General features: G+C 34.9%; 2 protein-coding genes across 2 annotated transcripts; both read left to right on the top strand.

Annotated features, from left to right (window-relative positions):
- The first annotated feature begins 1,966 nt into the window (after positions 1 to 1,966).
- On the top strand, positions 1,967 to 8,937 carry arl13a (ADP-ribosylation factor-like 13A). Its single transcript, XM_048176538.1, has 10 exons — positions 1,967 to 2,377; positions 3,480 to 3,593; positions 4,870 to 4,940; positions 5,012 to 5,261; positions 6,076 to 6,181; positions 6,369 to 6,574; positions 7,107 to 7,203; positions 7,290 to 7,557; positions 7,856 to 7,972; positions 8,219 to 8,937. The coding sequence occupies exons 1-10, from the start codon at positions 2,358 to 2,360 to the stop codon at positions 8,281 to 8,283; spliced, it is 1,314 nt and encodes a 437-aa protein (XP_048032495.1). The 5' UTR covers positions 1,967 to 2,357; the 3' UTR covers positions 8,284 to 8,937.
- A 1,720-nt stretch (positions 8,938 to 10,657) lies between these two features.
- Positions 10,658 to 14,073, top strand: tmem35 (transmembrane protein 35). Its single transcript, XM_048177017.1, has 2 exons — positions 10,658 to 10,902; positions 12,975 to 14,073. Exons 1-2 carry the CDS (start codon positions 10,783 to 10,785, stop codon positions 13,335 to 13,337), a joined length of 483 nt encoding a protein of 160 aa, XP_048032974.1. The 5' UTR covers positions 10,658 to 10,782; the 3' UTR covers positions 13,338 to 14,073.
- Positions 14,074 to 15,451: the final 1,378 nt, after the last annotated feature.

Genomic DNA, 15,451 nt, shown 5'->3' with positions numbered 1-15,451 from the left:
AAAGCAGATAATCGTTTCGAACACGTATAAATTCAAATTAAGGTTGAGATTCAATGCTGTTTGTTCATTGTGCTTAAAACAACCTTTGACTTGAAATCTTGTGACAGACGCAAGTTTTTTTTTTTGTTATCATAATTACAGTCTACCTGATATGAATTAAGGGCAGGAAAGACAGTTTGGTGTGGTTGCTGAAACTTTGACCTGAAATTGACTGTTGTATGCAGTTATGCTGATAGACTTTATTAACTGTGGCAATGGCTTCAAAAAAGTATTTGCCTCGCTTAAAAATGTATGAATGTCATTGCATTAACAAAATATCAAAGATAAGAAAGTTTTCAAAACAATATTGTTTATAATTGAGACAAAGTGTTCAGATGCTAATAGTTAATGTGATGATGACTACATTTGTGGTTACTTACAAGGAAATGACTGGTTGGTTAAATCTAAAAAAGAAAGAAAAGTGAAGTTAGTTGATTTCATTGTTTGCAAATGCAACTTGGTTTCATATTATCTAATGCAAATACATTTAAATACTTTTTGTGGCCTCTGTGTATTTGAAATTTCATATAGGCTAACTAGTACTTTTTATTTTTTTATTTTTTTTTAATAGAGTGAAACAGCTTCTCGTAAAAAAATAAATAAAATAGGACGCTACTTGATTTTGTCCATCGAGAATTGATTGGATTGTTGTATAGTGTGTAAAAAGGGTGCTGCAGGGATGACACATGTAGGCCAAAACCAGGAAACAAGCATCCTGTTCCATCGTTCTGAAGTCAATAAATTCTTTGAATGGGTTTTTGGTTAAATTCCTGAAATAAGGTCTATGGTTAACACAAACTCAAGATATTTTTGCATTCTATTTTTTTGCGTACAACATAAAATACAGAAGTAATACCCCACTTGTGATTTTTTGTAAAGCTTTTACTTGTCTTGAAAAATGCAATTGCTAACAAGCTAATCAGATGATAGAGGTTGTTGGGGACATTAACCATCAGTCAAACAGGTAAACTCTTCTACTCACTATAGTCTGCTTTTACATCCACATTGTGTTTATATTTGCATTCTTGCAAATGATCTAACTCAAACTTTCAGGGATTTTTTTTTAAAATAAAGACTAAAAGAGTTGTCGAACGTTACTGGTGGTGACGTTGATTTCATGCAGCCGTATTCATTTTTAACTTCTGGCCATTGTATTTATGCTTTAAAATTCATAAAAGCTGTGTTCATTTGTGAAGATTATCATGATGAACAAAACGTGTAAGAATCATACTCTTTTCTTGTTCACACTTTATGCAATAACCTTTAATTGAAAAATCCTTATGGGTTTTGTCAAGGGAACCAGGGTGATGATAACTTCCGGGTTGGCAGTGGAAGTTTCTGTTTTTGATTAAAGATTATAAGGGCATAATTAAAGGGTTAGTTCACCTAAAAACCTAGTTCACCTAGTTCACTCTACAACCGTAAGACCTTCGTTCATCTTCGGACCACAAATTCGCCTACATTCTCTTACACTGCCCTTGCAGCGCTTACAGGTTCCACGTCAGAACAGCATCAGACGTATGCGTTGTGCTCCTTACATGAACGGCGTTGGCCAATACTGAGCTGGCATTCTGACGTAAAGTGTAGGAGAATGACACAGAACAGCAGATATTGTTGAATAAATTTGTTATTTTTGTTTTGTTTTTGCACACAAAGTATTCTTGTTGCTTCATAAAATTAAGGTTGAACCACTGCAGTCATGTCGACTATTTTAGCGATGTCTTTAGTACCTTTCTGGACCTTGAAAGTGGTGGTTAAATTGACAGCTCTCGGATTTCATCAAAAATATCTTAATTTGTGTTCCGAAGATGAATGAAGGTCTTACGGGTGTGGAACGACATGTAGGTGAGTAATTAATGACAGAAGTTCATTTTTGTGTGAACTAACCCTTTAAAAAATAATAATGATATGCACAGATTTTAGAAGTAGGTCAGACTGCATCACTTGGATGCTTTATCTGCCAGAGGTGTGTCAACGACAGTATGACGTCATGCTATGATGGTACCTTCAATGATGTTAGACTGAGTAGTAATTAACTAAAAGTAACTTATAAGTATTAATAAGAATGCTTAGGTACAGTTGACTTGTAATTACCTTGTAGGTGTCTATATTTGGCCCAGTTAAAGAGACCTAAACAAGCCATGGCAGCTTGCCAGTATTTTCAACTTGTGAACCATATTATGATTGGTTGTAAGGATGTGATGGCGTTCCTTCCAAGCTCCTCCCACATGAGGTGACAGGATTAGAAGAATAAGTAGAGCCTGATTAGTTTTTAGCAGCCTTGTGCAAAATGTTTCTGGAGAGACAAACAAAAACGCATGGAGTCTGACATACTACTGTGAGTAATGTGATATATATATAAATATTTTATACATTTTTTGTTTAATAACTACATATAAACCATAAGATGTTCTGCATTGTGTATCTGCATATGTCTGTATACTCGTCGATGTTGTTAATGATCATATGTGGTCGTGCAGAGGAAGTAGACTGAATATGATTTGTTTTTTTCTTAACAAATTCAGAAACACTCTAAAATGATTTTTTTGTTTGGTTCTAGATTAAGTTTATACTGTATTTATAATCCACACTAACATGTTGATGTCCTGTCTCTGTAGTCAAATATGCAGTTTAGAACTGACAGTTGTAGCAACAAATAATTATATATAAACTGTCAGTCAAAATTTTAAGTAGGAAAAAATTGTATAAACTTATTTTATGGTTCCAGACATAAAGAGTAACTGATAGGTGGGCTGTTGCAGTGCATTTGCTTGGTTAAAGGGGTCATGTGTTCAGAATGAGAACAGCGTAATTGACTCAGACTATACTTTAAAGGCTTACAGGGCTGAACAGATGTCCAGTGATGGACCAAGCACTAAGATAACAAACCTCCCTACATCTCAGTCAGCTGTAAATGTAATTAGACTACTGTGTGTTTATACTCTGGACAGGGAGCTGCTCTGTGAAAATAACTAGGTTATCTTTGCATTCAAGAGCTTATTCTGCTAGTTGGCTCAAATACAATGCCTAATCAGCTCTTTTGCAGTGTTGTGATCTCTTAACGCTGTGAAAATGAAGTACAGAAGTAATGCTGAAGTAAATAAATACATTTTTAAATAAGTATTTAAAAATTTAAGTATTTTTTTCTTAAATAACAAAGTAAAAACAATATTAAAAATTATAAAATGCAGTTTTATAATTGCAAAAACCAAAATAAGACCAGCTCTTTCTCATAACTGATCCTGCATTTTATCATACTGTTTGATATCTTATTTTTAAGCCACTTTAAACATTACAGGTACAGTGTGGGTGGCAGAAATTCGAAGTCACTAATGAATCCTTAATTCTTGAGGTTAATGCTTGTGCGAGACACAACAGGTGGGGTTTTACATGTATTTACAGGCCATGCAGTGATTGAGTGTCCCGTTATCTGCTCTCAGGTACGAGTTAAGGAGACGATGGTGCTCTCCCTGGTGCTCTCCTCCTCAGGTCAACATGTTCAACCTCATGAGCAATTGCTGCAGCTGGGTCTCCAAACTCCAGCAACCCCTGAGGTACCAGTCAGCCAAGAAAATCCCACACAATTCTATGTTTTGTTCTTTGTTGATCAGAAGGGGACAGAAAAGGTTCTATATAGAACCTTAAAGGGTTCTGTCAGACTCTTAAATCCTTTTAAGGGCTTCCATCATGGGATCAGTTTATGGTTTTGAGTAATTAAAGATGCCATTGAATTGAACCTCGGCATAGATGAATAACAAGAGTTCAGTACATGGAAATGACATACAGTGAGTCTCAAACTCCATTGTTTCCTCCTTCTTATATAAATCTCATTTGTTTAAAAGACCTCAGAAAAACAGGTGAATCTCAACATAACACCGACTGTTACGTAACAGTCGGGATCATTAATATGTACGCCCCCAATATTTGCATATGCCAGCCCATGTTCAAGGCATTACACAAGAGCAAAACGTCTGGATCTGTGCACAGCAGAATCATCAGACTAGGTAAGCAAGCAAGGACAATAGCGAAAAATGGCAGATGGAGCAATAATAACTGACATGATCCATGATATCATGATATTTTTAGTGATATTTTTAAATTGTCTTTCTAAATGTTTCATTAGCATGATGCTAATGTACTGTTAAATGTGGTTAAAGTTACCATCGTTTCTTACTGTATTCACGGAGACAAGAGCCGTCGCTATTTTCATTATTAAACACTTGCAGACTGTATAATTCATAAACACAACTTCATTCTTTATAAATCTCTCCAACAGTGTAGCATTAGCCGTTAGCCACGGAGCATAGCCTCAAACTCATTCAGAATCAAATGTAAACATCCAAATAAATACTATACTCACAGGAATCGATGCATGCATGCAGTATGCATGATATACACTTTGTAAAGATCCATTTTGAGGGTTATATTAGCTGTGTGAACTTTGTTTATGCTGGTTAAGGCAGTCGAGAGCTCGGGGGCGGGGGAGCGTGAGATTTAAAGGGGCCGCGCACTGAATCGGTGCATATATAATTATGGCTCAAAATAGGCATTTAAAACAATTAATAAAAAAAAAATCTATGAGGTATTTTGAGCTGAAACTTCACAGACACGTTCAGACACCTTAGGTTTATATTACATCTTGTTAAAACTGGTTCTAGGGCACCTTTAACTTTTTTGAATGAAACAGCTCATAAACATACTATAACACTAGAAAAAAATTGAAAGTACTATGTATTTATTTAAGATACTTGTCCTATAGAAACTTTTTTTGGTGTAAAGGGTCAAGAACATATACAGAACTGAACTAAGCTTGTTTTAAATGTTTTATAGGAAGATCACAGTGCTAGTGGTTGGCTTGGACAAGGCTGGAAAAACATCTTGTGTCAGAGGGATGTTGAGAGGTAATTTTAATTAATGAAACATTATATTAGTGAGAGATTTGCAGATACTAATTTCACTGTCATTTGTTTAGTGCCCCCTGGAGATGTAGGTCCCACCCATGGATGTGTCCGCACTGAATTAAAGCTGGAGAACTACTTGGTTAACATTCTGGATATGGGTGGGGCTCCAGAGGTTCGGGGGTCCTGGAGAGAGCATTACGGTGAAGCTCACGGCATCATCTTTGTGGTGGATTCCAGTGACAGACAACGAATGAAAGAGGTCAAAGAAGCTCTAGTGGACTTGCTGAAGCATCCAAGAGTAGCAGGAAAACCTCTTCTTGTGTAAGATACCCCTGTTTAATGATTAAACTGTTCCCCTTTTTGAGCATGGATCTGGACTTAAAAATAGTTTAAATTCTTGAATGCTTTGGAATACAGACCAAAGGTTGGTCTCTTTTTACAGACACTCGGTGGATTATTGCAGATATTCCACTTTAGACATTCTACTAACTATAAGTAACTTTACAACTACATGTCAACAACCAGTCAGATTATTTTTTAGACTGTTTTCTTAAAGGGTTTCTGTCATTAATTACTCACCCTCATGTCGTTCCAAACCAGTAATACCTTCGTTCATCCTAGAAACACAAATCCGAGGGTTTCTGAACTACACATAGGCAGCAACGTCATTGCACCTTTTGAGGTGCAGAAAGTTAGTAAAGACATTGTTAAAATAGTCCATGTGACTACAGTGGTACAACCCTAAAGTATTTGGTTCAACCAGAAAGTATTCTTGTCGCTTCATAACATTAAGGTTGAACCCACTGTAGTCACTTTAGTAGACTATTTTCTGGACCTTAAAAGGTGCAATGACGTTGCTGCTAATGTGTGTTTCTGAAACCCTTGGATTTCATAAAAAATATCTTAATTTGTGTTCCAAAGATGAACGAAGGTATTACTGGTTTGGGACGACATGAGAGTGAGTAATAAATGACAGAAATTTCATTATGTTCTTTTTTTTTCTGACAAAAGGCACCACTACAAACAATTCTGTTTTAAAATCAATATAAAATTCTGTATTAACAAGGTACAAACTGCTGCCCCAACCCATCTTCAGTGTCTAATCAGTGACTCATTTCTCTATATCTCATAACAGGCTGGCCAATAAACAGGACAAAATGAATGCTCTGCTGGGAAATGAACTCATTGAAATTCTCTCCCTAGAGAAGCTTGTCAACCAGAGCCGGTCCCTTTGCCATATTGTGAGTACTGTAGACCAATAAAAATAAAAATCTGACATATGCATAACAAATGAAACCTTTAGGAAGTAATTATGTAGTTAGGAAACTGATAATATGTATTGTTGGATTGTAAATGTTAAAGTTTATGGCAACACCTTGACTAGTTAGCAGTAGTTTTATTACCATATATTCTGTTGATCTCAATCAGGAGCCATGTTCTGCCTCAATGGACCTGCGCCGCTGGTCCGACAGGAAGACCCTTCGAGGTCTCAGATGGCTTCTGCGAGCCGTGTGCCTGGACTACCCAGACCTCTGTGCCCGTGTGATGAGAGATGGGAAGCGACCTTTAGGGCCAGAAGAAAAGGAAAGGAGAGGAAAAATAGAGAAGAGCCGGAACAAATCTAAAGAGGAGAGGTGAGGGCTGCTTTTTATATAAGATAATATACACACACCACCTGTCAAAAGTTTGGGGTCAATATGATTTTTAAATGTTTTTGAAAAAAGTCTCTTATGCTTACCAAGGCTGCATTTATTTGATCAAAAATACAGTCAAAACTGTAATATTGTGAAATATCATAACAGTTTAAAAGAATTGTTTTCTATTTTGATATATTTTTAAATGTAATTTATTCCTGTGATGGAAAACCTGAATTTTCAGCATCATTACTCCAGTCTTCATGATCCTTCAAAAATCAGTCTAATATGCTGATTTGATGCTCAAGAAACATTTCTTATTATTATCAATGATTAAAACTGCTTAATGCTGCTTAATATTTTTGTGAAACTTTTGTTACAATATAATGGTTCCTTTCTGAAGTATTAATTGATTTAAAACTCTTACTGACCCAAAACTTTTTAACGGTAGTGTATATATGCTAATTTGTGTACAAATAATTAGATAAGATATACGTGTAATAAGATGTACATAACTAAACTTGTCTTGCAGAACACGGATAAGCAAAACAGATATCCGTCAAGAACATCACAGTGAAACTGTAAGAAACAATGGGACTCTGCAACCAATCAAAAACATTCTAAATAAGGTAAAAATCTTTATCATGGAAATCTTAACAAATCTATACTGTTATATTACTCACTTCACTTATTGATTTACCCTTTGACATTTTAGGAGAACTCTTTAAAAAAGAAATTAAGCAAAAAGAAGAAAGTGAAGGTTAAAATTAAGAAGGAGAGTCCAAGCAGAGGAGTAAATGAAGAAGAGGTGGAGGAGACAGAAGGAAATGAAGCAGAACAGGAACACAGCAGCCAGAAAGAAAAAGCAAGCAGTGCATTGCTGCCACCGAAACGTGGAAAGCTGAAACGCAAAGCCAAAGTAAAAGAAGAGAACTTGGGTATACCAGAATCCCCCAACAGTGAGGTCTCCAAACCCTCTAGAGGTACTTGGTGTCAGCAACTGAATATGGAAGCTTATACACTCTTAAAAATAAAGGTTGTTTATCGGCATTGATGGTTCCATGAAGAACCTTTAACACCCATGAAACCTGTCCATTTGATATAGTGGAAATGGGTTCTTTAGATTATTAAAATGTTCTGGTTCTTTTAAGAACTGTTCTAAATGGTTCTTTGTTGAAACAAAATGGTTCCCCCACCCAGAACCATTATTTTTAAGAGTGAATGTCCTTGTGAAATATAGCATCATATTCCCTCTCATGCTTTTTACCTACTTATTCACAGGAAAAGAGGAAAGAAAGAGAAAAAAGAAGACTGTTACAGTAAAACGAAAGAACAAGATAAACACAGAGGAAGTTCCCACTACTTATGCACAGTCTGTAGATCTTTCAAATACTTTCGGTGAGCATCAGTGACCTCTAAACCACTATTCATTTTGATCAGGGCTGTTCTTGGGATGAATTTTGGCTTTGTGGGAGGAATTTTAAAACATGCATATGTGAACTTTTATACTTATTGTAAATAATTGTTCTATGCTGATTTTAAAACAATAAAACAAACAAAAGGATTTGCTCAATACAGACAGCCCTGATCTGTAGAAATGTAGGAGACTAATTGAAAGCATTTAATTTGCCTGTTTCCTAATAGACCTTTACCGAAAAGCAATTTTGGCTCTCAAAGCCCGACAGGAACAGGACATTGTCTCGAGATAGTGAAGAAAAAGGATCATGGACGTTATCGCACAGATTGAAGAAATGGATGGCTAATGAACATGCTGAACCACGTATTGATGTTGTTTACCCACTGGATGATGAGCTGAGCCCATCTGCAAACTGCAAACTTTTGTAAAGACTTTTTGAGGTAAATTTTCATAAGAATATGTATAATTTGTTTTGTATTAAGAGATTATTGAGAAATCACTGAGAATTAACTATTCAGGAAGTTCTGTTTTGAAGAAAGACTAGCCTTCCTATGAAGATGATAGTGTCCTAAAATACTTTCGTATTATTAAGATTTTTCATTGTGACCTAACCTAAGACAGTATCTGACGGTTTACCATGGTGTACATTGCAATGACTTATCTATAACTTATTTATCTACGAACGCGAGATGTGTTCTTTACAGGTTTGAATAAGAAGTTGCCTACCCTTTTTTTGTGAAATTGTATTTATTTGTACATGTACCTTTTTAAAAAATATGAATCCATTTCATTTTAGCCAATTTGTACTTTTTATAGATGTGCGATGGTTTTATAAGGACAAAAAATGCATGATGGGATACTTATTTCTCAGAATAATCGTCCCTGAAGTTTTTCCACCAAATGAAAATGAAAAATAAAATCCTGAACAAAACATTGTGTTATTTTTATATCTTATTCTAGCCAGTTTTGATTAACCCCCACATTGTGTTATCACATTGGTCTAAAACTTACTGTCTTTGCTCACACAGTGTATAACAACTGACTTTTTTTCTACCTTGTTATACTCATGGTGTTCCTGATCAAAATTGTCAAAAAGTCTACCATAAAGTCAAGTTGTTCCAAACCTGTATGAATTTATTTATGACTTCCAACAGGACCCATCAACTGTTTGGTTACTGACATTCTTCAAAATATCTTCTTTTGTGTTCAGCAAAAGAAAGAAATTCATACAGGTTTGGAACAACTTGAGGGTGAGTAAATGATGACAGAATTTTCATTTTTGGGTGAAGTTACTATCCCTTTAAAAGCTTTTTTTCATCAGTTAGCACGATGTTAAACAAGTAGGCTAGGCTAGCTGTTCGCTTGTTAAAGGTGCCCTAAATTCAAAAATTTAATTTACCTCGGCATAGTTAAATAACAAGAGTTCAGTACATGGAAATGACATACATTGAGTCTCAAACTCAATTGTTTCCTCCTTCTTATATAAATCTCATTTGTTTAAAAGACCTCCGGAGAACAGGCGAATCTCAACATAACACCGACTGTTACGTAACAGTACGCCCCCAATATTTGCATATGCCAGCCCATGTTCCCAACATTATGAAAGGCATTAGACAAGGGCAGCCAATATTAACGTCTGGATGTGCACAGCCGAATCATCAGACTAGGGAAGCAAGCAAGAACAATAGCGAAAAATGGCAGATGGAGTGATAATAACTGACATGATCCATGATAACATGATATTTTTAGTGATATTTGTAAATTGTCTTTCTAAATGTTTCGTTAGCATGTTGCTAATGTACTGTTAAATGTGGTTAAAGTTACCATCGTTTCTTACTGTATTCATGGAGACAAGACTGTCGTTATTTTCATTTTTAAACACTTGCAGTCTGTATAATTCATAAACACAACTTCATTCTTTATAAATCTCTCCAACAGTGTAGCATTAGCCATTAGCCACAGAGCACAGCCTCAAACTCATTCAGAATCAATGTAAACATCCAATTAAATACTCTACTTACGCGATTAGACATGTTGCATGACGAACACTTTGTAAAGATCCATTTTGAGGGTTATATTAGCTGTGTGAACTTTGTTTATAGCTGTTTAAGGCAAGCACGAGCTCCGTGGGCGGAGAGCACGAGATTTAAAGGGGCCGCGCTGCATAAATCGGCGCGTTTATAATGATGCCCCAAAATAGGCAGTTAAAAAAATTAATAAAAAAACAACTATGGGGTATTTTGAGCTGAAACTTCACAGACACGTTCAGGGGACACCTAAGACTTATATTATATATCTTTATTATATTATATCTTTTGTTCTTGGGCACCTTTAAATGAAAAAACAACAACAAAAATGAACTGGAAATATTTTTCGCTTAGGTAAAATAATGTCATATGCATTTAAAAATGCATTAAACCATTATTAAGAAAGTCTAAATACACAGTGACGTGATTTTCTATTTCTAATCAGGCACCATTCACAAAAAAGCTATCTAAACTAACTGAAAGTTTTTGTTGAGGATATTTGGATCTACAAACCGAACATAATTGGTTTCTCCTCGGAAGGTTTGCTGATGTTGAGAAGCACAGCACTGCAGTTGCTATTGGCTTTATGTCAGTGACATTGATCAACAACAGCGCCATCTAATGGTGCTTAATACTGCAGCGGAATGACATGCAGCCATATTTGACTGTATTCAAGCCCTTCCCCCCTTCAGCATCTTCAGCAGGACAGTGAAGAAAGCTGGAGCGGGACAACGGATGCCAATCGAAGGGAGACTTTGCTGAAGATGGCCTCGCCAAGAACAGTAACCATTGTCGCCCTTTCCTTTGCACTGGGTCTCTTTTTCGTGTTCATGGGTACAATTAAACTCACACCAAGATTAAGCAAAGATGCATATAGTGAAATGGTAAGTGACCGTCGTTTAGCAGCATCGATACTAATGAGCAAATGAAGCTTCGGCTGGACGCAAACGGCTTTGTTTTAGGAGGGGGTGCGAATTTAATTGTCTGTTTATGCGTTTTCTATTAAATGTCCGCTAGTGCTGTTGGTGCCTGCTTGTGTAATATAATTCTCATTCTTCGTATTGGCTATCGAGTTGAATAGAAATCAAACTGCAATTAATTCTATCTATAATCTAAAATATACTATAATAATGAGTCGGATTGTGTAAAACAATTGAGCATTATTGAAAAGTGAATCATGTCCACAGCCGCAACATTGTTTCATTACCGCATAAATAGGTCAATTCTGACATCACAATGCGCATCATCTGTATGATAAATGGAGCAAACGCTTTCATGAACGTGTGATGATTGTTTTGTGATATCGTTCTAAAACAATTCTTTTGAAGCGTATAATGATAATGCAATGGCGGCGCTTTCCAGCAAATTCCATCTTCCATCTGCAGGTGCAGCAGCTGCTGTGCTGATGTCATAGACACATTTAAATATATGTAATTTTGTATTAAATAAATTAGTTCATCATAACAGTTCAGTGTAGTACAGTTGGGTCAATATTGAGCATTAAAATAATAAGAAATCTAATCAAACGTTTGCATCCATTCAACACACACACACACACACACACACACACATTTGTTTCACTATATTAAAGACATTGCATTGACTTCCATTGATTTTATATCAAGTTAATGATATTTTCTGTCACCTAACCCAATCCCCACCCCTAAACCTACCCATCACAGAAACATGCAAAACACTAGATTTAAATAAAAACATGTTTTTGCAGATTTATAAGCCAAAATAGTGATGTCAAGTGATTAATCATGATTAATCACATCCAAAATAAAAGTTTGTTTACATAATATATGGGTCAATGATGTGACAGGTCAGCCCTTAATAATAATAATAATAATAATAATAAAAAACAAAGATATGAGTTGTATGTAAGGTAGTACAACTAGTTCTCTTTTATTGAATCCAAAAGTTTTTAATTATATTTTGCTACATATAAAGGTATTTCAAAGATTTTAATGTTTCAAAATGTCATTCGGTTTAACCGTCCAAAGGCCAATATTGTCACTTCATTTGTGATTAAAATATCTTAAAATGTAATAAATGTATATATTTTTTATTCTGGCATGATTTTATTACATCATATATTAACATAGTGGAAAATGGCATTAAAATTATGTGTATATGTAGAAGTCGTTGCTTTGTTATGAGAAAGAATGTCCGGAAAAATGAATTTCATTGATGTCATTCGGAGTAACCAATATAAAGGGACCATTTTGGATCAAGTCATGCAGTCAATATCATGTGACAGGATGTGACATCATTCTGACACCTGCAAAGGACCGCACAGTCATGAAGCAAAGTACCTAACTCTCTCTTTTAACTATTTGAAAAGTAGTTTTCACTTGCTTATATGCATGTCCCGAAACATCAGGTCATTCGATACAACTGCTATAAAACATGGAAAATGTTGTAATATTTTAAAAACTTGTACTAAATATGACATGCTTGATTGTCCTTTTGCTAGCTAGCTAGCAAGCTACCTAGCTACATATTAGCCTGTTAGCATTGTTTGAAAATATTGTCATTCGCTATAACCAAAAGTGTCATTCGGTAAAACTGAAATTTTGGTTAAACTGAATGACTTTTTTGGTGACAAATTTTGTCCATCTTATAAAATGCAGTGTTAATTGATTATAAAAACCACATAATCTCATTGTTGACACTTAATAAAACTTCAAAATTAATTAGTGTTTTTTACACTTTTAAAGAACTTATTCGTCAATGACCCATATACATGCAAATATTTTTTAAATATATACATGTATGTTATGTATGTATATACATAATAATTATTCACAGTACACACACATATATTATGTAAACACAAACTTGTGTGTTGGATGTGATTAATTGTATGTATTTATCTTAGATATTGTTTTACATTCTTGACAGTATTGCATTTTAACTGCTTCTAAATTCCACGTTTATGTTCCTTTTCCAGAAAAGAGCATACAAGAGTTATGCCAAGGCCCTTCCAGCGTTGAAAAAAATGGGCATTTCTTCTGTGCTTCTACGCAAGATTATTGGTACTCTTGAGGTGGGATGTGGGATTGTTCTGACCCTTGTGCCAGGGAGACCAAAAGACGTGGCCAACTTTATTCTGCTACTGGTCATGCTAGCGGTCCTCTTCTTCCACCAGCTGGTTGGAGATCCTCTAAAACGCTATGCTCATGCCTTGGTATTTGGTATTTTGCTGACGTGTCGGCTGCTCATTGCCCGACAGGGTGAGGATCGACCTGAGAGGGAGGAGAGACGAGAAGAGCAGATCAATGCCCAGGAAAAGAACAAAGTCAAAGTTTCTTAGCTCCGCAATTTCACAAGAGTGCCGGGCAGCAGAGAAGATGTTCGGAAAAAAGACAGTAGTCCCAAAAGGTGATTTATGTCCCACAGTTACATATCAGCAACCTGAAAATCAGTTCTTATGTTACCTTTACCTCATGCCTCACCTGTAAAACGTCTTATTTGAATCTAATCTAAATCTTCACCTCGGACAATCACCATTGTGGCAACTGTTTTGGCTGTGGTTTTGCAGCAAAAGATTAAACTGTTGTTCCCTGCTGAGTGTATTTATTAATATTCTTTTTTTTTTTTTTTTGTCCTGCATTGAACAATATCCTAAATGCCACTTTTAAGATTATACTGTGATACAATTAACTTCAAATGTCAGCATTTTTTTTTGTGATGTTTTATTTACTTTTTGAATTACTGTACATACGTACTGTACAAAACCAGTTCTGTTTACATTAAGACTTTTTTTTTAATTAAGAAATGCTGTACATCATTTGTTAGAAGGTTACACTTTGCCCAAGAAGTCAGATGGTAGACCTTTTCTGTAGCTTCAAAATCTTCAAAAATGAAAATATAAAACCAGTTTGTTTAACATGCAAGTTCTGCATATTATTTGTCTTACTGTAGCTGTTTTTGTTTATTTTACTTGTAAAGATTTTTCAGAAGTTTTGTCTCTTTGTTTCTTTTATCAGTTTTGATTTTCTAGTTTGACTCTTACAATACAAAGTCCAATAAAAGTCTTATCCTTGGAATCTTCTGTTTCTTCTGAATCTTCTGAACATTTTTACTATTTTCAGTACTAAAATGGATAAAATTGCTTTTGTGTCTTGCAGATTTTCCACCCATCTTTTGTATTTTCTTTAAATCAATGTGTTTCTCTATTCTGTTACGCACAGCGCTGTACATTTGAGGTGTCTTACTAATTTTACATATTCGAATACATGTTATGCATCACTACTAAGAAAATTAGTTGAATCAGGTGTGTTAAATAAGCGATACATTCAAAATGTACAGTGCTGGAGGGAGAAGAATTGAGAAACTTATATGTCTCATATGTTTGGATGTATACTGCTAATATGCTGTTTGCATTGAGTAAAAATACCTAACAGAGAACAAGGATTCGACCTGTGTCTAAACCTTTTCCAGCTAGTCCAAGAACTGAATTGTGCTTTCTTAGTTTACACAGAATGGGTCATCTTGCACTCTTGACTGTGAGGGAAAAAGTTTGTGCATGCAGATGCTGACAATAAAACCTCTATGCAGTTTACCATTAAGATTGACAGTATTAAAAATGCTTGAGATTTTCATGTCTTGCTCACTTTCACTAAATTATCACATTGTTCTATATAATAGTAACATGAATATGCATATATATTATTGAGTACACTTAAGCTCAGTGCAGTGGAAACCAGTTTTACAAACAAAAATAAATATCCTCACAAAAGTAATATTTAATCCACCCAAATAAATGATTTAAGTATATTTGTATTGTCGTTCATAGCATGAAACGTATATTATTGTACCCTTTTTTTTTTACAGATCTTACCTTTTGATAGCAACATATGTGTTTATCAAATATAGTTAACTCATCTTATCTGAACAATTTTCTGCTGTTTTAGTGAATATTTGTCACATTTCAACCACCTTGACGCTACACACCCCAGTCCAGTAGGTGGCAGAGTTGCACTTTCTACGTTGGTTTACCAACCACCATAAAACTACATATGAAATGGAGTGGATCAGCAGTGCTCTGAGTAGTTCTAGTATTTTGTATTCATTAACATGTTTTTGTGATACCTTGTCAACAACAAGAAAGAACAACAACAATAATATAGTGGTGTCTCAGTCTGGTGTTCAATTGGTTTAGCTTTTTAGCTCCAGTTATTGTATCAAAGTTTGCCTATATATATATATATATATATATATATATATATATATATATATATATATATATATATATATATATATATATATTTGATATTTTAAAATATTTGTATAAAAAGCCTATATGTAAATAAATATAAAAATGAAACATATAATACAGAAATTAATAGCTATATAGACATGCAACGGGAGGTATAGTTTCTAAAATGAAGGTACCTATTTCCAAATACGTATAACGTTAATCTT

Source organism: Megalobrama amblycephala, linkage group LG23, assembly GCF_018812025.1.
Source record: "Megalobrama amblycephala isolate DHTTF-2021 linkage group LG23, ASM1881202v1, whole genome shotgun sequence".
In the NCBI taxonomy this organism is placed as follows: domain Eukaryota; kingdom Metazoa; phylum Chordata; class Actinopteri; order Cypriniformes; family Xenocyprididae; genus Megalobrama; species Megalobrama amblycephala.
This window is presented reverse-complemented; position numbering and strand designations above follow the sequence as displayed.

Excerpts from the sequence above, each read along its gene's own strand:
- arl13a (XM_048176538.1), top strand. The coding sequence starts at position 2,358 with ATGGAGTCTGACATACTACT. Across the intron at positions 5,262-6,075 it reads GCAGGAAAACCTCTTCTTGT|GCTGGCCAATAAACAGGACA; the intron begins GTAAGATACCCC and ends ATCTCATAACAG. Across the intron at positions 7,558-7,855 it reads GGTCTCCAAACCCTCTAGAG|GAAAAGAGGAAAGAAAGAGA; the intron begins GTACTTGGTGTC and ends ACTTATTCACAG.
- tmem35 (XM_048177017.1), top strand. The coding sequence starts at position 10,783 with ATGGCCTCGCCAAGAACAGTAACCATTGTCGCCCTTTCCTTTGCACTG. Across the intron at positions 10,903-12,974 it reads AAGATGCATATAGTGAAATG|AAAAGAGCATACAAGAGTTA; the intron begins GTAAGTGACCGT and ends TTCCTTTTCCAG.